General features: G+C 42.9%; 1 protein-coding gene across 1 annotated transcript in view; it reads left to right on the top strand.

The window, feature by feature from the left end:
- Positions 1-16,798, top strand: part of LOC100552147 (serine protease 27-like) — a 35,257-nt gene extending 18,459 nt beyond the window's left edge. The window contains exons 5-8 of the mRNA XM_062957131.1: positions 10,488-10,650; positions 13,566-13,840; positions 15,482-15,651; positions 16,565-16,798. Of these exons, the coding sequence (XP_062813201.1) occupies positions 10,488-10,650; positions 13,566-13,840; positions 15,482-15,651; positions 16,565-16,798 (842 nt within the window). The remainder of the gene's footprint in view (positions 1-10,487; positions 10,651-13,565; positions 13,841-15,481; positions 15,652-16,564) is intronic.
- Positions 16,799-18,178: the final 1,380 nt, after the last annotated feature.

Below are 18,178 nucleotides of genomic sequence, written 5' to 3'. Positions count from 1 at the left end.
CTCCAAATTGAAAAAGGAAAGGTATTAGTACCAATGTCACAGTTGATTTTTTTAAAAATCTTATTGTTCAGGTACCAGAAGGCATTGGAATTGGAGAAAAACTTTGGTTGTCCGGAACTGACTGCAGCTGAACCACAATTCGTAACACGATTTCAGATGCTATGGGGACCATTCAATTTGTGCCTTGTTTGCTGGCTGTATGGTTGCTGCAACTGATTCCAGCACAAGGTGATTGGGGTAGTCTAAGAATTCATTTCTAAAATGAAATACAGAGGGTTGCTGTGAATTTCCTGGGTCGACTCCCAGAAGCCACATAATCTCTGGAGCAGCTGATGCTCCATAACATCAGTCATAGTTTCCCCTTTTTACTGATGGTTCAGAAATGTAAACAACAGGAACCCACATGCAACATTTTTGGATTCCAATGCCCAGAATCCTCTGAGTAAAAAAGTACTGCTTAGTCTCATCATAGAGATCAAGCTCTCTCTCTCTCTGTTCTATCAAAAACACACTGCATTTTTATAAAAAGAAGGAACAAAGGAATGAAGCAAAATAAAATGAAACAGTGAGTTGATCTGTATGCCACAGAACAACCTTTGCCTTCCCAACTCCCACAATCTCATGTTAGATGGGTGAGGTGTAAAAGAATTATATACCGCAGCAACTGGAAGGCTGTATGTTTCCTATCCTTGCCACAAATAAAAGACCAGTTCAGTCTCAAAGAGAATTGAGGAGGTCTCTGAAGCAGAAAAGGCAACAAATGTTTGGGTAACAATTGAATAGTGCCACAATGATGAATGTACCAGTAAATTCCAGAGCTAAAACCTGCATTGGGTCAAGACTGAGATTAAGCCCTGAGACTGACTATATTGACCAAATCACGCTTAGCTAGTAACTTGTCCTAGAATGCTTTTATCCTGGCTTCGGGACAGAGCCCCATGCTGGCCATCACACAATGTTGTGTGACTTCCAGCTAAGACCCAACCCCCAACTGGCATTAAAGCATCACCGCAAGTTTTGCTCACAACATGGGAGTTGTGCTGCCAGCAAGGTAGCACAACTGTGGAACCACCAAATAGGAAAAGTGGCGCTACCCCTCGCCTTTTGCCCCAATGCCAAGCAAAGCAGGATGCTTCATCTGGATTTTATGATAAGGTCATATGATGAATACACATATTGTACATTTGGCAGACATGCTGATTTTTCGAGATGTTGAGAACAGATCAGCCACATTGGAGAGGTAGTCACTTTTGCCCAAACCACAGAAATCCCTTTGTTTTTCCAAATGTTGCGATTACATTAATTGACTATTTTTCCATTTCATTCAAATCAGAAAACTATAATTAATGCCTTTTTAAAAAGCCAGGATACTAAACCAATGTTAAATTATGATGCAATATCTTGGCAAACCATAATTTTCCAGTTCGAGTGAAATGGAACACTATGACCCAATCTACACAGCCATATAATGCAGTTTCAGAATGCAGATTAACAGCATTGAACTGGATTATATAGCAGTGTGATTCAATTCAATGCAGTTCAGTCTGCATTATATGAGTCTATATTGGCCATTATAATGCAGTTTGAATTGCATTATATGGCAGTGTAGATGGGGTTCACAGATTTCTCAGATGATTAAGTCAAGCTGTGGTACATTGTATATGTTTTCTACAATCTAAAGCCTATTTACCCAAAATATCTTCCCCTTTTATATATATTCTCAGGTGCTGCAAACTCACCAGCAGGTAAGTGATCTGCCAATTTGAAAACATTTATACACAGAATTTGGAAGTCAGAATTCAAAATAATTCAATCCTTTAAACAAAAACAGGATCTCCCTTAATTCACCATTGCTTAATGCACCTTTAGGGATGAATATTACAAATATTTCTAGCATATTGTAAGTAAATAACTGAGCTTGCATCTAAGATGTGGTTCTAGATGTGGCTATCAGTCAAAATCAGGAAAAAGAAATGGGAAATGTGCCGTCGCGCCTGGGGCTGTAAACTCTTAGTGAAAGAGGCATGGACGTGATCTTTCCCCAGGGGATTGCTTCTTGCCCTCCTTTAGGGAAACTGGAACTCCCAAGGACCAAAACACTGTAGTTAACTCAAAAACTGGGTTTATTCTTCACAAAGGGGGTAAAAGAAAATATACATTACAGTCTTTGATTGTTTAAGTCCATGAAGCTTGTCCAGATCCCTCTTTCTCTGGCTGTGAATGCCGGAGCAAACTCAGCCTCAGTCCAATGACCTATATCTGAAGACAAGAGTCTTCCTCTGTTGCCAAAGGACTGATATGAAGGCGCTTGAGACTCCTCAACGTTGTTCAGGTTGGCCCTGAACATGAAGTGTGAGTCCCAAGGGTAAGAACCTCAGAATTGGTGCTGAGAGGTAACTTTTGAAGGGCTTTCAGAGCCAAGCCTCTCTTTCACGTCCATCCGATAGAGTGGAATGAAAAGGAGGAAACACAGTCCTACTCCAGGAAGAGGTGGAGCCAAACAGTTTTGCTGAGTGAGCAATATAACAGGTACAAACAACACTGATTGACAGATATAAATAACCAATCCAAATACATTTACAGGGTAAGGGCAAAATCAGGCATGATACAACAATTCAAATCTTGAAACTTATAGTTTGACATATAAATGGCGCCACTCGCGCCGTCACACTCCCGGCCTAGATTTCCGGACTTTCGGAAATCTAAACAAAATGGAGTTAAATACCTTCAACTCTAATAACTTTAAGACTGTACGTCTTGTGAAAATAACTCAACCATGTCGCTAATAGGCCTGTCAAATAAAAAAAAACCTTTTCGTTAGAGACGACCTTAACCTGGGCCTTGCGCACTCTATTGTCAGAGCTAAGATATAATTTTGACACAATACCCTTAGCCCATTGGTATCTAGGAGCATCTTTGATTAAGTAACACCAAATCCCCAACCTTTACATTGGCACCTAACAATCCAAAACCCATAGTTTCTTAGGGCAGACTGAGTAATTGACCTTCCTTGGTGTTTGACTTTGCGTGGAAATGCTGTGTCAACAGCAGAGCTATGTGGCTATGGTGTGGCAAAATAACAGGATTTTTAACACAGGATCTAATCTTTGCTCTCTTTAGTCTGCCTCCAACCCTAAGGAGACCCTCATTGTCCAGGAAAGGGTTCAAGTCCTTTAAACAACTATTTTTGGACAAGGATGCTTTTCTTTCTAAACAAGCTATTTCTTCTGAAAAACACTGTCTTTGAGTGGATCTCAGGATGACTGTTGAGGCTTTCGAAAGATCTTGGGGCTGAATTGCACCACTGTTTTTTGTAGTGATGTAATGTATGAGCCTGGCAATGGCTGCCTGAAGTCTAGTCCATTTTGAAAATCTTTCAAACTTGGCTGGATTTAAACCTTGCCTTGATAAGTCTTGGCCATTGATGGTAGATTTGCAGGACTGAATTTCTGGCAACTCAGTGTCTTTGAGCACGGAGATGCTTTCTGGAAAGGAAGGATTTTGGAGACATTTGGGTCCAGTGATCCAGGATGACTTGGACAACTTTGCGGCTGATGTTCCTCGGGATGCCACATCTGCCGGATTTTCTGAAGTGGATATATAATGCCACTGCTTGCTGTTAGAGCTCTTCAGGATGGTGTTAATTCTGTTCGAAACATAAACTTTATATCTATTGGTGGTGTTTTGCAGGTAACCTAACACAACCATGCTGTCTGTGTGAAAGAATATCTTTTGAAACAATTTTGATGCATCCTTTTCCACCAAGTCTTTTGGTGGGAAAGCCTGAAGTATCTCTGGACTATTTGAGTTTATTTTGTGAAGGCGAATGTTGGCCTTGCCCAGCATTTCTTGAATTTCTTTGACTGACTTTGAAGCTTGCTGCGCAGAATCATAGGATACAAGAAGATCATCGACATAAAAGTTCTGGTTGACAATCACTGATGCTGATTGACTAAACAAATGGCCAAATTTGTCTGCAGTCCTTTTTAAACAATAATTGGCAACTGCCGGAGACGGAGTGTTACCAAACACGTGAACCCTCATCTGGTATTCGGTCACATCAGAGAGGGACTCAGGATCTCTAAACCATAAAAACTTCAAGAACCTTCGATGTTCTGGGCAAACTAAGAATGCGTAAAACATTTTATGTATATCGGCTATTACTGCATACTTCTTTTCTCTAAACCTTAAAAGAACTCCAAGCAGGCTGTTAAGCAAGTCGGGACCTTTAAGAAGAACATGGTTTAGAGCTTGACCTTGACATTCCGCACTAGCATCAAAAACAATACGGACTTTGTCAGGTTTCTGAGGATGAGTCACTTTGTGGTACGGCAGGAACCACTGCTCTTCTCCCTCCGCACACGCGCTAGCTGGTTCAGCGTAGTTGCTTCTGAAGAGGTCTTCCACAAACTGGGTGATCTGGGTCTTTACCTTCGGATCCTTTAGCATCCTTCTTCTTAAGGACAGGAGACGATGAAGGGCAACATCTCTGTTGTTGGGTAGAGATGGTCTTTCCGGCTTGAAAGGTAAAGGTGCTATCCAATTACCTTCAGGGTCTTGAGTGACTTGGTTGTTCATCATCTCAAGAAACTTCTGTTCATTTTTAGAGAAGGCTGTTTGCTCATCTCTCTCTGTGACTTCAAAGATGGAAGAGTAATCGGGCATTACTCCCTGGCAGCAAACTGAGATGTGGCTGGCACATCCTTGCATTAGTGAAGGCCTTTTAGTGACAGGCTGGAACATCTTGTTCAGGCAGACTGGGCCTAACACCGTCCATCCTAAAGGCAACTGCTGGGCCATGGGTGATCCCTTAGGACCTTCAATCTGGTTGCTAACACGGAACAGTGTGGGACAATTTGCACCGATAAGCATTACGATGTCTGTTTCTAAGTCCAAAGCTGGAATTAGATCTTGAATACCTTTGAGATGAGGATGGGCTTGTACCACCTCTTTCGTGGCTATCTGTTCTTTGTTCCTGGGAATCAGGCTGCATTCTATAAGGTCAGGAAGATCGTACCTGACCTTTTGTCCGACAGGCGAGATTTTGAACTTTGTTGCAACTCTGCCATTCATCTTATTCTTTCCAGAACAAGTGGATATGGTGCATTCTATTGTCTCTGTATGAAGATCGAACATGTCGAAGAACTCTGGGGTTGCAAGAGATGCGTCACTTTGGGCATCCAAGGCGACGTAGACCCTTTTCTTATTCCACGGCTGCTTGTCTGGATACACCTCTGCCAGGCAGATTGGGTGGCAAATCCTGGGCTTGTGGCTATTTTGACAAAGCTTGGTGCAGGCAACCGCAGGAGCCTTGAGGGCTACCTGAGGTTCTGTAGGCTTTTGGTCTTCTTTGGTTTCTTCTTTGGTAGGAGAATTTGACTTTGCTTTGAATTGAGGGGAATCGAAGTTGTGCATTGCAGAGCAATGCTTGATGCTGTTGCAGTGTTGGCATTTAACCTTTTCTTTGCAGTCTTTGGAGAAGTGAATAGTGGCGCCGCAGCATCTAAAGCACACCTTGGCCTTTTGAATTATTTGGAGTCGTTCTTTGTAAGGCTTCTTTGCGAACTCTCTGCATTCAGCTAGGCTGTGTGGCCTTTGATGAATGGGACAGGATATGCTGTTGTTGCTGACTGGTTGAGCAGAAGTTGCAGGAGTTGCGTCTGTCATCTTGACACTCAGGTTCCTTCTAAGATCTTTGCCCTGGGCTTTGTCTTCTTTGGAGGTCTTTTCAGGCTTTAGGTCTTGGTACAAAGCGAGAAGACCTGTTTGAGGGTCATTCCTCTCACGGGCTGCTCTAGTGACGAAATCCACCAAAAAGGTGAAGGGCGGGTATACATTTGCATTCTCCTCTTTGTACTTGAACACCTATTTCCCCCAAGCTTCTCGAAGAGGAAAAGGAAGTTTGCAGAGGATGGCACTCTGAGACGTGTGCTGGTCCAGACATGCTAAACCTGGCAGCTCTGGATTTCCTTTGGCTGAAGCTAGCTCTAGTAAAAGATCACTAAAGTCCCAAAGCTGTTTGCAATCTTTCATCTTCAGTGATGGGAAGCTGTTGAGTCGATCCATGAGGGATGCTTCTATCTCAGTGCTCGCACTGAAGCGCTGGTCCAAGCGAGACCACGCTGTGGACAAAGCTCTTTGGGGGTCTGCTACTTGAGCAGCATAAAGTCTTTTTACTTGCTCGGCTGAGCTGGGTCCAAGCCACGCCATAAGAAGGGACAGTTCTTCATCCGCTTCTAGCTTGAAATCTCGAATGGCCCTCATGAAGGTGATTTTCCACAGAAGGTAGTCATCCGGTCGGTCAGTGAATTTCTGGACGCCTTTGTCTCTGATGTCTCTTCTTGGATTTCGCAAGAGGGAACCCAATTGAGACTCCAGTGTGTAAGGGTACATCTGAGTAGTGTGATGTGGCATGACAAACTCAATGTTCTTTGGTTGAACACATCTTGTTGCGATGGTAGGCGATGCTGGGTTCAGCAGATTGCTGGCAGGCAGCACCTCTGAAGCTTTTATCTTCAGCGATGGGAGAATTGACTTGGTATAGAATCATAGAATCATAGAATCATAGAATAGTAGAGTTGGAAGAGACCACATGGGCCATCTAGTCCAACCCCCTGCTAAGAAGCAGGAAATCGCATTCAAAGCACCCCCGACAGATGGCCATCCAGCCTCTGCTTAAAAGCCTCCAAGGAAGGGGCCTCCACCACGGCCCCGGGGAGAGAGTTCCACTGTCGAACAGCTCTCACAGTGAGGAAGTTCTTCCTGATGTTCAGGTGGAATCTCCTTTCCTGTAGTTTGAAGCCATTGTTCCGTGTCCTAGTCTGCAGGGCAGCAGAAAACAAGCTTGCTCCCTCTTCCCTATGACTTCCCTTCATATATTTGTACATGGCTATCATGTCTCCTCTCGGCCTTCTCTTCTGCAGGCTAAACATGCCCAGCTCTTTAAGCCGCTCCTCATAGGGCTTGTATGCAGGGATGAATGTGGTGGTTCACTCCCGGCCATGCCTTGCCAATCTGAATGGACATCTGGATGTTGTTGAAAGACGTCATCCTTTCGTTCCCAAGTAGACAGGTGGTATCTCTGAGGCCCAAGTGCAGGGATGGACTCTGACAGAGATGATGGCACTCTCCCGGCCGTGCTTTGCTGTACTTCTGAGGAATGGGCAGGCCTTGAAGTTGCGAACACTGGAACAGGTGAGCAATCTTCAAGGTGGCGAAAGGAGATATGACTCTGCACTACAGGTGATTCCAGTTGCAGATGTACTGAAACCTTTGCTGTAGGCTCTTGTGTTGGCAGGAAACTAAGGTTTTCTTGGGTTAGTTCCTGTGATAGGGCTTTGGCTAGAACGTTAGCTCTGACTATCTTTTGTGCTGTGTCTCTTTTTACTTGAAGCAGATCTAGATCCCGTTGCAGCTCATCTTGCTTGGCTTCAGCCATTGCAAGCTCTATTTCTCTCTGGGCCCTGGCCTGTGCTAGGTCAGCTTCTTGTTGGGCCCTAGCCTGCGCTAGGTCAGCTTCTTGTTGGGCCCTAGCCTGCGCTAGGTCAGCTTCTTGTTGGGCCCTAGCCTGCGCTAGATCAGCTTCTTGCTGGGCCCTAGCCTGAGCTAGAAGCAGTTTCTGCTTGGCTTTAGCCTGTTGAAGGAGGAGTTCCTCTTCATTGAAGGCAAAGTCTTGCCTAGCCATTTCTGCAGACGCCTCTGCTTCTAAAACCTCTTTTCTAATTTTCAAACGGACAGCCTCTCTGTTGTAGTGGGCTGCTTTGGAAGAAGTACTGATGAATGAGTGTGTGGATTGGGAGGAACTGCTATGCCTAGATGAATGCTTGGATTTAAGGCTAGCATCATTAGATGGAATCTTGAGCAGACTGGATCTAAGGCTTACACATGGGGAGCCTTGAACCCTTTCTTCTGCACCTTTGAATAAGGAACTGGGCTCTGGTTCAAATAGAACTGCGCTGTAGCGCCTCCTCTCTTCTTGTAGGCTAAAAGAAATTTCCTTAGCCCTATCTAAAGACTCTGGAATGTTAATTTTGTTCAGTACATAGATTATTTCTTCTGCAATAGCACTCCCATTATTGAAGGCCTTTAAAAATTCTTGCCTAAGAATTTCCTTTTCCTTTGGGCAAAGGGATGCCTTTATTGCATCAGCTATGGTTGGCAGGTTTTGCCAAGCTCTGTTAAACCTCTGCCTAAGCTGGCCTTCCTGCTGCAAAAGGCAGAGCATTGTTTTCTCTGTGGGGTGCCTTTCTCTGACTGGGCGGGGAGATTTGACCCTTGTTTGCAAAATCTCATTGCTATGACTTGACATTCTGTAATTCAAAAGGAAACTTATCCCAAATTTCAAACAGTACAAAATGCAATACTAATTAACTATACAATTAAAGGCACACAAAAGGGCAATGCAATATTTTAAACAAGACAATTAAAACAGCTGCTTAACTGGGAAGTTAAGCCTGGGCTTTCATAAACTTGCAGCAGGCTTTGAAGAAATGGCAGGAACTGCAGAAGGTTGGAATTTATTGCTTTGCAAACTGGTTTCTGGAAGAGGCTTGGTTGCTGTAAAGGCTGGCTTCTGGAGAAATGTATCTACTTTGCAGAAACCTGGATTTTGCTGCAGTTGCAAGAGCTGGATGTAGCGATTTGCTGGCTTGAGAAACAGAAAAGGCGGGAAACTTAGCAAATGTATCAATTTTGCAAAGGCTAGGCTTCTAGCAAATGTATCCACTTTGCAGAAGGCTTCAACTTGCTGCAGCTGCAAGAGCTGGATGTATCAATTTGCTGGTGGCTTGAGATGCAAAAGAGCGGGAAAGCTTGTAAATGTCTCAATTTTGCAAAGGCTAGGCTTCTAGCAAATGTATCCACTTTGCAGAAGGCTTGAACTTGCTGCAGCTACAAGAGCTGAATGTAGCAATTTGCTGGTGGCTTGAGATGCAAAAAGAGCGGGAAAGCTTGCAAATGTCTCAATTTTGTGAAGGCTGGGCTTCCCTCTGGAGGCAAAGGCAGGCTTCTTTTGACTTCTGTATCTTTAGGAGACTATGGGCTTGGCAAATTCAAGGCCCTTCCTGGCTCCTTCTTTTCCCTTCTTAGCACTTCTGGAAGGCTTCTTTCAGCAGTTCTGGAAAAGAAGGCTTCTCTCTCAGTACTTCTGGAAAAGAAGGCCAGCTCTCAGCACTGTGCCGTCGCGCCTGGGGCTGTAAACTCTTAGTGAAAGAGGCATGGACGTGACATCTTTCCCCAGGGGATTGCTTCTTGCCCTCCTTTAGGGAAACTGGAACTCCCAAGGACCAAAACACTGTAGTTAACTCAAAAACTGGGTTTATTCTTCACAAAGGGGGTAAAAGAAAATATACATTACAGTCTTTGATTGTTTAAGTCCATGAAGCTTGTCCAGATCCCTCTTTCTCTGGCTGTGAATGCCGGAGCAAACTCAGCCTCAGTCCAATGACCTATATCTGAAGACAAGAGTCTTCCTCTGTTGCCAAAGGACTGATATGAAGGCGCTTGAGACTCCTCAACGTTGTTCAGGTTGGCCCTGAACATGAAGTGTGAGTCCCAAGGATAAGAACCTCAGAATTGGTGCTGAGAGGTAACTTTTGAAGGGCTTTCAGAGCCAAGCCTCTCTTTCACGTCCATCCGATAGAGTGGAATGAAAAGGAGGAAACACAGTCCTACTCCAGGAAGAGGTGGAGCCAAACAGTTTTGCTGAGTGAGCAATATAACAGGTACAAACAACACTGATTGACAGATATAAATAACCAATCCAAATACATTTACAGGGTAAGGGCAAAATCAGGCATGATACAACAATTCAAATCTTGAAACTTATAGTTTGACATATAAATGGCGCCACTCGCGCCGTCACAGGAAATAAAAAGATTTTCCCTTCACCTGCTCTCAGCAATTTATTACGGTCTATGACCAGAATATATGGAAATGGGCACAGGTGCCCGAAAAGGGGAATCGCAGTTCCCATAAAAGTCAAATAAAAAAACAAGTTAAAAACATGTTATAATAAAAACAAATTCACCTGCTCCCAAAAAAGTTGCAATTATGTGTTCTTTATTATTCAGTTGTCTACTAAGTTTGTGGCATTTATGGGTTCTGGTTATTATTGAAAAGTGTGAAAAGAACCGATTACTGAAAAGCACACCACTGAAAAGGAGGGAATGCTATATAAATTGTACAGTCAGTAAGTATTTTCTCGCTGAATTCTTTATCATCCCACTTTTGCAACTGGGTTTTAAAATGCTCCCATTTTTGTCTCTTCTACCACTTTTCTCCTTTGTTCTCACCTTATTTCAACTGGTGAGAACTGAGCTCAAAGTGAAAAAATAGTTTGTACTCAATTAGCACAGAAGGAGAGGAGGGAGAAGAAACTGGTCTCTCCCAGAAGGCTCAAGCAAAAGTAATCTGTTACAGCTTCACCTAGTTTGTATGTTATCCTACATTAATAACTTTTGGCTGTCTTGTTTCTTCTTCCTCTACAGTTTGCGGGCAACCACTGATCCCCGGACGGATTGTTGGGGGTCATGCAGCCGCAAACGGGGCATGGCCTTGGCAAGTCAGCGTTTTACATTTTGATGGTCATATATGTGGAGGCTCTCTCATAAACAATGAATGGGTGTTGTCAGCAGCTCATTGCTTCTATAAGTAGGTATTTGGGCAATGCTATCATCTAGCCATCTATAAAGATTTGTTCCAGAGTCATTTGAGAGATGTGGTTAAAATCCTCTGTCTACCAGCCAGACTGTACAATGCAAGAATTTACAGAAGAGAAGAATCTGATGACAGATGAGTGAAGGGTATTGCGACAAGCTAGTCATTAAGCCAAGAACCTGGCTAACAAACTTGCAGTCAGTTACTTAAGCACCCAGAAGACTAGGCCCGCTATCTGGCTATAAGATCACTGTATCATAGGAGGCACAAACTAAGGCCCCTTCTACATTGCCATATAGACTCATATACAGTAGAGTCTCACTTATCCAACATAAACCGGCCGGCAGAACGTTGTATAAGTGAATATGTTGGATAATGAGGAGGGATTAAGGAAAAGCCTATTAAACATCAAATTAGGTTATGATTTTACAAATTAAGCACCAAAAAATCATGTTATACAACAAATTTGTCAGAAAAAGTAGTTCAATACACAGTAATGTTATGTAGTAATTACTGTATTTACGAATTTAGCACCAAAATATCACGATGTATTGAAAACATTGACTACAAAAATGCGTTGGTTAATCCAGAACGTTGGATAAGCGAGTGTTGGATAAGTGAGACTCTACTGTAATTCAGTTCAAAGCAATAGTGTGGATTATCTGCTTTGATAGTCTAAATTATATGGCAGTGTAAAGGGGAGCTAAGATTGATGTGACTTTCCAGACAATCTGCCTTCCCCTCAATGGCAACAATCTAGCCTATTGCCATCAGATGTGAATAAAGGTGTTATCCATCAGCAGTTGTTGTTATTGTGTGCTTTCAAGTCATTTTTGACTTATGGCAAACCTAAAAGGAAATTCTTGACCAGATTTCTTCAGAAGGTGTTTTACTATTGCCTTCTTCTAAAACTCAGAGAGTGTGACTCACCCAAGAGCGTTTTCACAGAGTGGTGAACCCTGCTCTCCAGAGTCATAGTCCAAGTCTCAAACCATTGCACTGTGTTGAGTTGCCTGATCAACAATACAGAAGACAAATTAATCTCCTGATACAATTTACCCATGTAAATTGTGTAAAGATATGAATTTTCATCTTGTTCTCAATCTCGAGCAGCAAAATATCTTGAGCTGATCCTAATCGGTCGGCAACAGAAAACCAAGAAAACTAAGGACTCTGACAAGTTCTTCAAATTGAATTGCTCGGCTCAAGTCAACTTGATAGGACAAAATGGAATGATGATTGGTTTCCCTTCAGAGATGACATCTGATGGGCATATTTGCTTCATGTGGGAAGGGAGTGGAAAATCCATATTCCTGTTTGGTAAATAAGTTAGAACATTTGAACATTGCTGCAGTTTGCAACCTCACACATGAAGCAACAATATATAACTATAACAGAGGAGTCAAGAGATAGTCTGCTGCTCAAAAAGGAGGAGATTGCTAGTTCATCGAGATGACCTGACTGTGTGGAACAGGGGTAGGGAAGGAAAAATATTTGAAAAGCTATTAAAAACATGTTTCCTGTATGTTTGGAAATCCTGATAAAGAGAATCCCAGAATAATTAGGGTCATCACAATTCAGGACTTATTATGAATATAAGGATAAAATTAACAAAAATTGCATCCCTAACCAGGGATAAGGACTGTGAATTTGGGAGATGGGTATGTTGATGCCCTTTCTACACCCACTCAAAAATAAGATGGAAATAAAACCCTTTTTTGGACAAAAATAGATTTAAAGCATGTGTGTTTGGCTCCAAATGCTGCTTTATGCAAAGTAATTTTAAAACCACAACATCATCACCAAACAATTTCTCTTGAATTACTGGAAATGCCCTTATGTTACAAGAGACACCTGCATAGTTGTTCTGTTCCGAGGCCACCCAAACCTGTTGGCTCATATACAGTGAAGAACCCCACTTTTTTCACTAGCATTTAAGTAAGGTCCAGTGGCTAGTCCAGTTCTATGCTTGAATATGAGAGGGTTGCCATCTGGTAATTCACCTCAAGCAACAGAACACCTGAGCTTGGCAATACAGTGATAATTTTTTTTTAAAAAATGTTAACTAGTGAGGATTTTTATTGTTCTCTCTAGTAAGTATGCTTTTATAGCACTTGATTTATTTCTGCAATAAAAAAAACCCAAAAAGTATTTTATACTATACTATAATATACTTTTTTATAACAGGATGGCATGGTTTACAAGGGGAGAGGTGGACTCCAGGTTGATGGACTCCATCAAGACAGACATAGCCCTGAGTCTGCAAGGAATAGGCTGTTATTAGCAATATATCTTGAAAGTTTTTCATTCATATTGTTTTGTGTGCCCTCCAATCATTTATCATTAATGACAAAAAAAATATGTACGAGCCATCACAACTAATGGGAACTACATGGTTCCACATCTCAACAACCACTCGATTCCCACTCCTAGCATAGTGTAGTTGAGTGATAAGATTATTTGAATTTATCTGGCCATAGTTTTCTGGTATCCCAACTATTGCAGCCATCAGCATCACAACAGGTTTTTTTTTCATGTCAGGAGCAACTTGAGAAACTGCAAGTTGCTTCTGGTGTGAGAGAATTGGCTGTCTGCAAGGATGTTGTCCCTGGGATGCCCGGATATTTTTTTTTTTGATGTTTTACCATCCTTGTGGGAGGCTTCTCCCATGTCCCTGCATGGAGCTGGAGCTGATAGAGGGAGCTCATTCACGCTCTCCCCCGGTTGGATCTGAACTGGCAACCTTAGGTCACAACTCAACCTTCACGTCATCAGTCCGGCCAGCACAAAGGTTTAACCCACTGTGCCACCGGGGGCTCCTATCACAACAGGGGAAATCAGACAGATCTCGAAGAAACCTCAAACCTACCATTGCAAATTCTTTTTGTATTTTTCTCTTGTATTCATAGAGCAGAATTTCCTGGCTTTTATATGCTGGTATTTGGAGCCTATCAACTATCAAATCTCTCAACTGATGTGGTAGTCAGAGGTGTGAAAAGGATTATCCTCCATTATGACTACAATGGTGCCGATGACTCCAGCGGGGATATTGCTTTACTTCAACTCTCGTCCCCTGTGGATTTCACCAACAATATCCTCCCTGTTTGTCTGCCAGAGTCATCTGCAGAATTCTATGCAAACACCAATTGCTGGGTGACAGGATGGGGAAATACACAAACTGATGGTGAGAAATGTTCTTTGCCATGCCTACTCAGTCTCTGCTGTTTCTCATGACAAATATTTCATTTCACAGGTGAGAGGGACAATTCAGCTCCTTTCCCTAGGACCTTTAAGGAAGTGGAAAGAGCATGGGGTTTGCAGCTTACTAAGGCTGCCAGGATAGCTTACAACCAATGTCTCAGGAAGCTGCAGAAAGGATGGGGTATTGATATTAAGCATAAAGATTTTTGCATAGTCCATGGGGGGAAGCAGGAAGCCACCAAGCAGATCTTGTGAAGTAGCATTCAAAGACACTGAACTTGTCACCTCATCACCATATCCAGAGGTTTTGCATTTTGATGGCTATTCACACAGAGAGTCACCAATAAAAGTCAGTTCCTAGGCACTTCATTCTATCCATCTGAGAAAGTAGACATTGATCACTTAGATCTGTGTAGACGAGGCTCAGCTCGACAGCAATCAAATTCCGCAGAGAGGTGATGCAGGGTAACATGGGGCAAAGCTACCTTAACATAGCATTTCCCCACATTAGCCAAAGCTGGGGGGGGGGGGGGGGAGGGGAAGTCTGAATTCTGCCCCAACTTATGGCCAGTGGGAATTGTTGGACTGCTTCACAAACTGTTTCCACAGCCATCCTGCATCCCTTGGGTTCAGGCAGCCTGGGGACATGGGATAGCAGGCCCTACCCATCCCTGTCCCGATATTGTGGTAGTCCCTGGCTGTTATACAGGTCCTGTCGCTTCTCTACCACTTGCTGTGATGTCGGTCAGGTCAATGGGGAGCACTGGGAAGGGAGGGGAAAGGAGAGGTGAATTCATGCTCTCCCTACCACCTTCTTCCCTCTTTTGGCTCCCCGTCACTCTGGCTGGCATCAGGGTAAGTGTCACAGAGCAGGTAGATCTCCTGTCACAGCTGGAGAATGCTGTAACACAGGGGACTCCCCAAGACTCCCTCCCCACTCCACAGCATCCGGGGAAATAAAATCCAGGGCCAATCTGACATCCAGCACACTGTATTGGCCCCAAGTCTGGAGACACTGTAGATTTGCTATTAGTCCACAAAAGCTTATGCTACCAACATCATTCTTTCATTCTCTCCCTAAAATGCTGCACTTGTGAAGTAGTGTTGGCAGTGGATGCCCTCCCCCATTTAAGAGATGGGTGGAAGCAGCTGTAGCATTCTCTTCCTTTGCCCATAAGGCGTTCAGGCAATGCACTTTTCCAGGCATTGTCAGATGAGAGTGGGAACAAGAATGAGGCTGGACAGCTGGAGACCTCTGGTTACAACCATCTTCCATCTTCCGTCTTCTTTCCCTTGGTCCACCTACCTACCTTGTTCCCACTTCTCCCATTTCTGCTCTCTGCCATCATCCATGTTCCACACCTCTGTAACCAGGATCAGCTCAGTAGCCTCACTAAGGTTGGAGTTCACTCATTCTAATGGTGTAACCAGGTGCTGTCCTATGCATCCCTATACTGATGCCACTGGTTCTATTGGTTATGGCAACAAGCTCTAGCAATGGGCAAGGAATACTGTGCCTATCATGTGTCAAGTGTTTTTCTACAGATTGTTTTCTTATATGGATGTCCTCTCTCTATGTATCAAAGAACTCCTATCATCATGCTCTGTTTCTTCTCTCCTCCAGTGCCATTAGAGGACCCAGTGACCCTCCAGCAAGTGAACCTGCCTCTCATTAAACGAGAAACCTGCAACAGTTATTTTAATAAGGTTACAGTCCAAGGCCTGAGCAGGAATCCCGTGAAGGCTGATATGTTCTGTGCTGGTTATGAAATGGGTGGGAAGGATTCCTGCCAGGTAAGAAGCTCCATCACCTGTTCTTCATTGCGCCATTGCCTATCATAGGATATCCTGCCCTATATTCAAAAGATAGCAGGGCACCTACAATAATACAATAAATAATAGCAATCTTTGAAAAAGATTAATATATATATATATACATCTAATCATTGAGCAATTAAAAAACAGACCATGTAAAATGGTTATAAAAATGTTAAATCTCACTATGTAACAAAATTTGAAAAAATCTGTTCCTGGTTTGAAAGTGTTATTTCCTGTTTAATTGTGCAGTACTTACTTTCTAGACTTATACATGAGTATATGCAATTATCTTTCTGGTGACCCGAACTGCAGGCTCCCCAGATTCCTGTGGTTCTGTTAAAGCCTAGGAAAATATATCTTGATGATATAACTCAAGGGTGGGGAACACATTTTCAGCTTAGAGACCAAGTTTGCACAGGGGAAAACCTTTCACGGCTTTCTTCAACTGTATCATGAGGGAGAGTAAAAGCAAAATGAGTGAACTATGTCTGGTCTCAGTAGTTAAGCAGAGTCTACCCTGGTTTGTGCTTAGATAGGAGAGACTGCCAATGAATTCCAGGAACTGCAACAGAAAGTGACCATCAATTATTTCCTGTTCACGTCCTATTTCAGAAAAAGATGTCTCATGGGTTTAGAATGGCCCCACAGAGGCAAAAATCATGGTAAAAAACGCCTCCTATTTGGGGGCTTTTGGGGGGAAATGATCTCTGACCACAAGAAATGGATCTGTGGCCACACTTCACCTACTCCAATGGATGCCATTGTTTGTATTGAAGGTGTGGCTGATGCATTAAGTCTGGTCCGTACCCTCAGCTACTCAGCACTCCAGATGTGATCTTCAGAGTCTTTGCAACTGACATGTCTTACCAACCCTCATTTCCCTCTACAGGGTGACTCTGGAGGACCTTTGGTTTGCAAAGTACAAGGAAGCTGGTTCCAGGCTGGAATTGTGAGCTGGGGAGTAGGCTGTGCCCTGCAAAACTTCCCCGGTGTCTACACATCAGTGCCTTACTATGCCAAGTGGATCAATGCTGGTTTGGAGGGCAGGGATCCAAATAGTGGGTCACACAATGCTCCCCTTCTGGCAATCCTCGTGTTTCCTCTCCTGTTGACCCTCATGTGAGACCCCCCCAAACTTCCAACCTCTGCCTCACCACTCATTAAATGGAATATCATGGTTCAGAGAAGACTGATAATGTTCCAGTTTAATTATGGCCCAAAATTTCACAAATAATTATAGGAGTATTTCGTATCTATACCAAGCAGAATGTCTCATAACCAGTGAGCTCATGGTAGGAAACAGGAGAAATTACTCAGGATGATCTTGCAATATTAAAAGAAAATAAAAACTTACATTGATTGTTTCATAAAATCTGTCTTGGTATAGAAAAGGAGAAAAACTACAAAGATTACCTAAATTTGATAGAAGATCCCCTAAGGATAGCCCTTATGTAGGGATATAAGCCATTTTGAGGCAGGAATATCATGGATGCTCCCTTCCCAAAGGAAAAAAAAGGTCTAACTAACTATTTGAAGAAGAGAAAATGGACTTATGTGGACAAGAAAGAAGCAAAAAAGGCTTGAGTATATCAATCAAAAACTTTCATGTGAATTTCCTTCTGATGAACTGTGATGCATTTGGATCACCTGTTTCAACTCTCTCCCTCAAAATTTTGAGACCTGTGACTTGGAGAAAATCCTGAGATTTTTATATCAAACTCTGGAGTTTGGTGATGAACAAAAATACTTAGCACTGCTGAAGGTTTTCTTGGCCAGAATCACTGGATTGCTGTAAGTTTTCTGGGCTGTATGGCCATGTTCCAGAAACATGCTCTCCCAAAATACAGTAGTGCCCCTTATAGTAAAATCTAGCTGTGCTTTTAAGATTTTTTAAAAATGTTTTCAAGCCATGGATCGTTGGATCAACGGATGCAGAATATTTTGATATGGAGGGGCAACTGTGATGTTTTAGTCTCCGTATCAAAGTATTAAAAATATTACCTCTTGTGATGTTTAGCTTCTGTGCTGAGACCCTGTCAATAAATATGAATAATATGACAAACAACAAATTAATTTCTTGTCTGATGTCAGTTTTTTAAATGTGTGATTCTTCAAATACAACGATATTGGTTTGTCCGTAACTTATCAAGAATATATTTACATCGCTGACTTCCGGTTGGAGCTGAGGAGAGAAAGCCGCATGGAGCCTCAGCTCCGTGTGCATCGGAGATAGACGGTGAGGGGAAAGGTTATCTTCACCCCTCAAATTCCTCATCTTTGGGCGAGACAAAGAGAGGAGAGTGTCTGCCGGCAAAGAGCATCTCGAATGGAAAGCTCGAAGGCACAGAGAAATCCTCCCGTCTCCACGATCTCTCCGCATAAGGCTCCAACTCTTCTTCTCTTAAGTAAGCACATGATTTACGTTTATTTGATTTAGCACTGAGCACTGAAGCTATAAATAAGTTCCTTTGACAATTAAAAGCTTCGACTTTTCCTGCTGGAG

The sequence above is a fragment of the Anolis carolinensis genome, chromosome 6, assembly GCF_035594765.1.
Source record: "Anolis carolinensis isolate JA03-04 chromosome 6, rAnoCar3.1.pri, whole genome shotgun sequence".
In the NCBI taxonomy this organism is placed as follows: Eukaryota; Metazoa; Chordata; class Lepidosauria; order Squamata; family Dactyloidae; genus Anolis; species Anolis carolinensis.
This window is presented reverse-complemented; position numbering and strand designations above follow the sequence as displayed.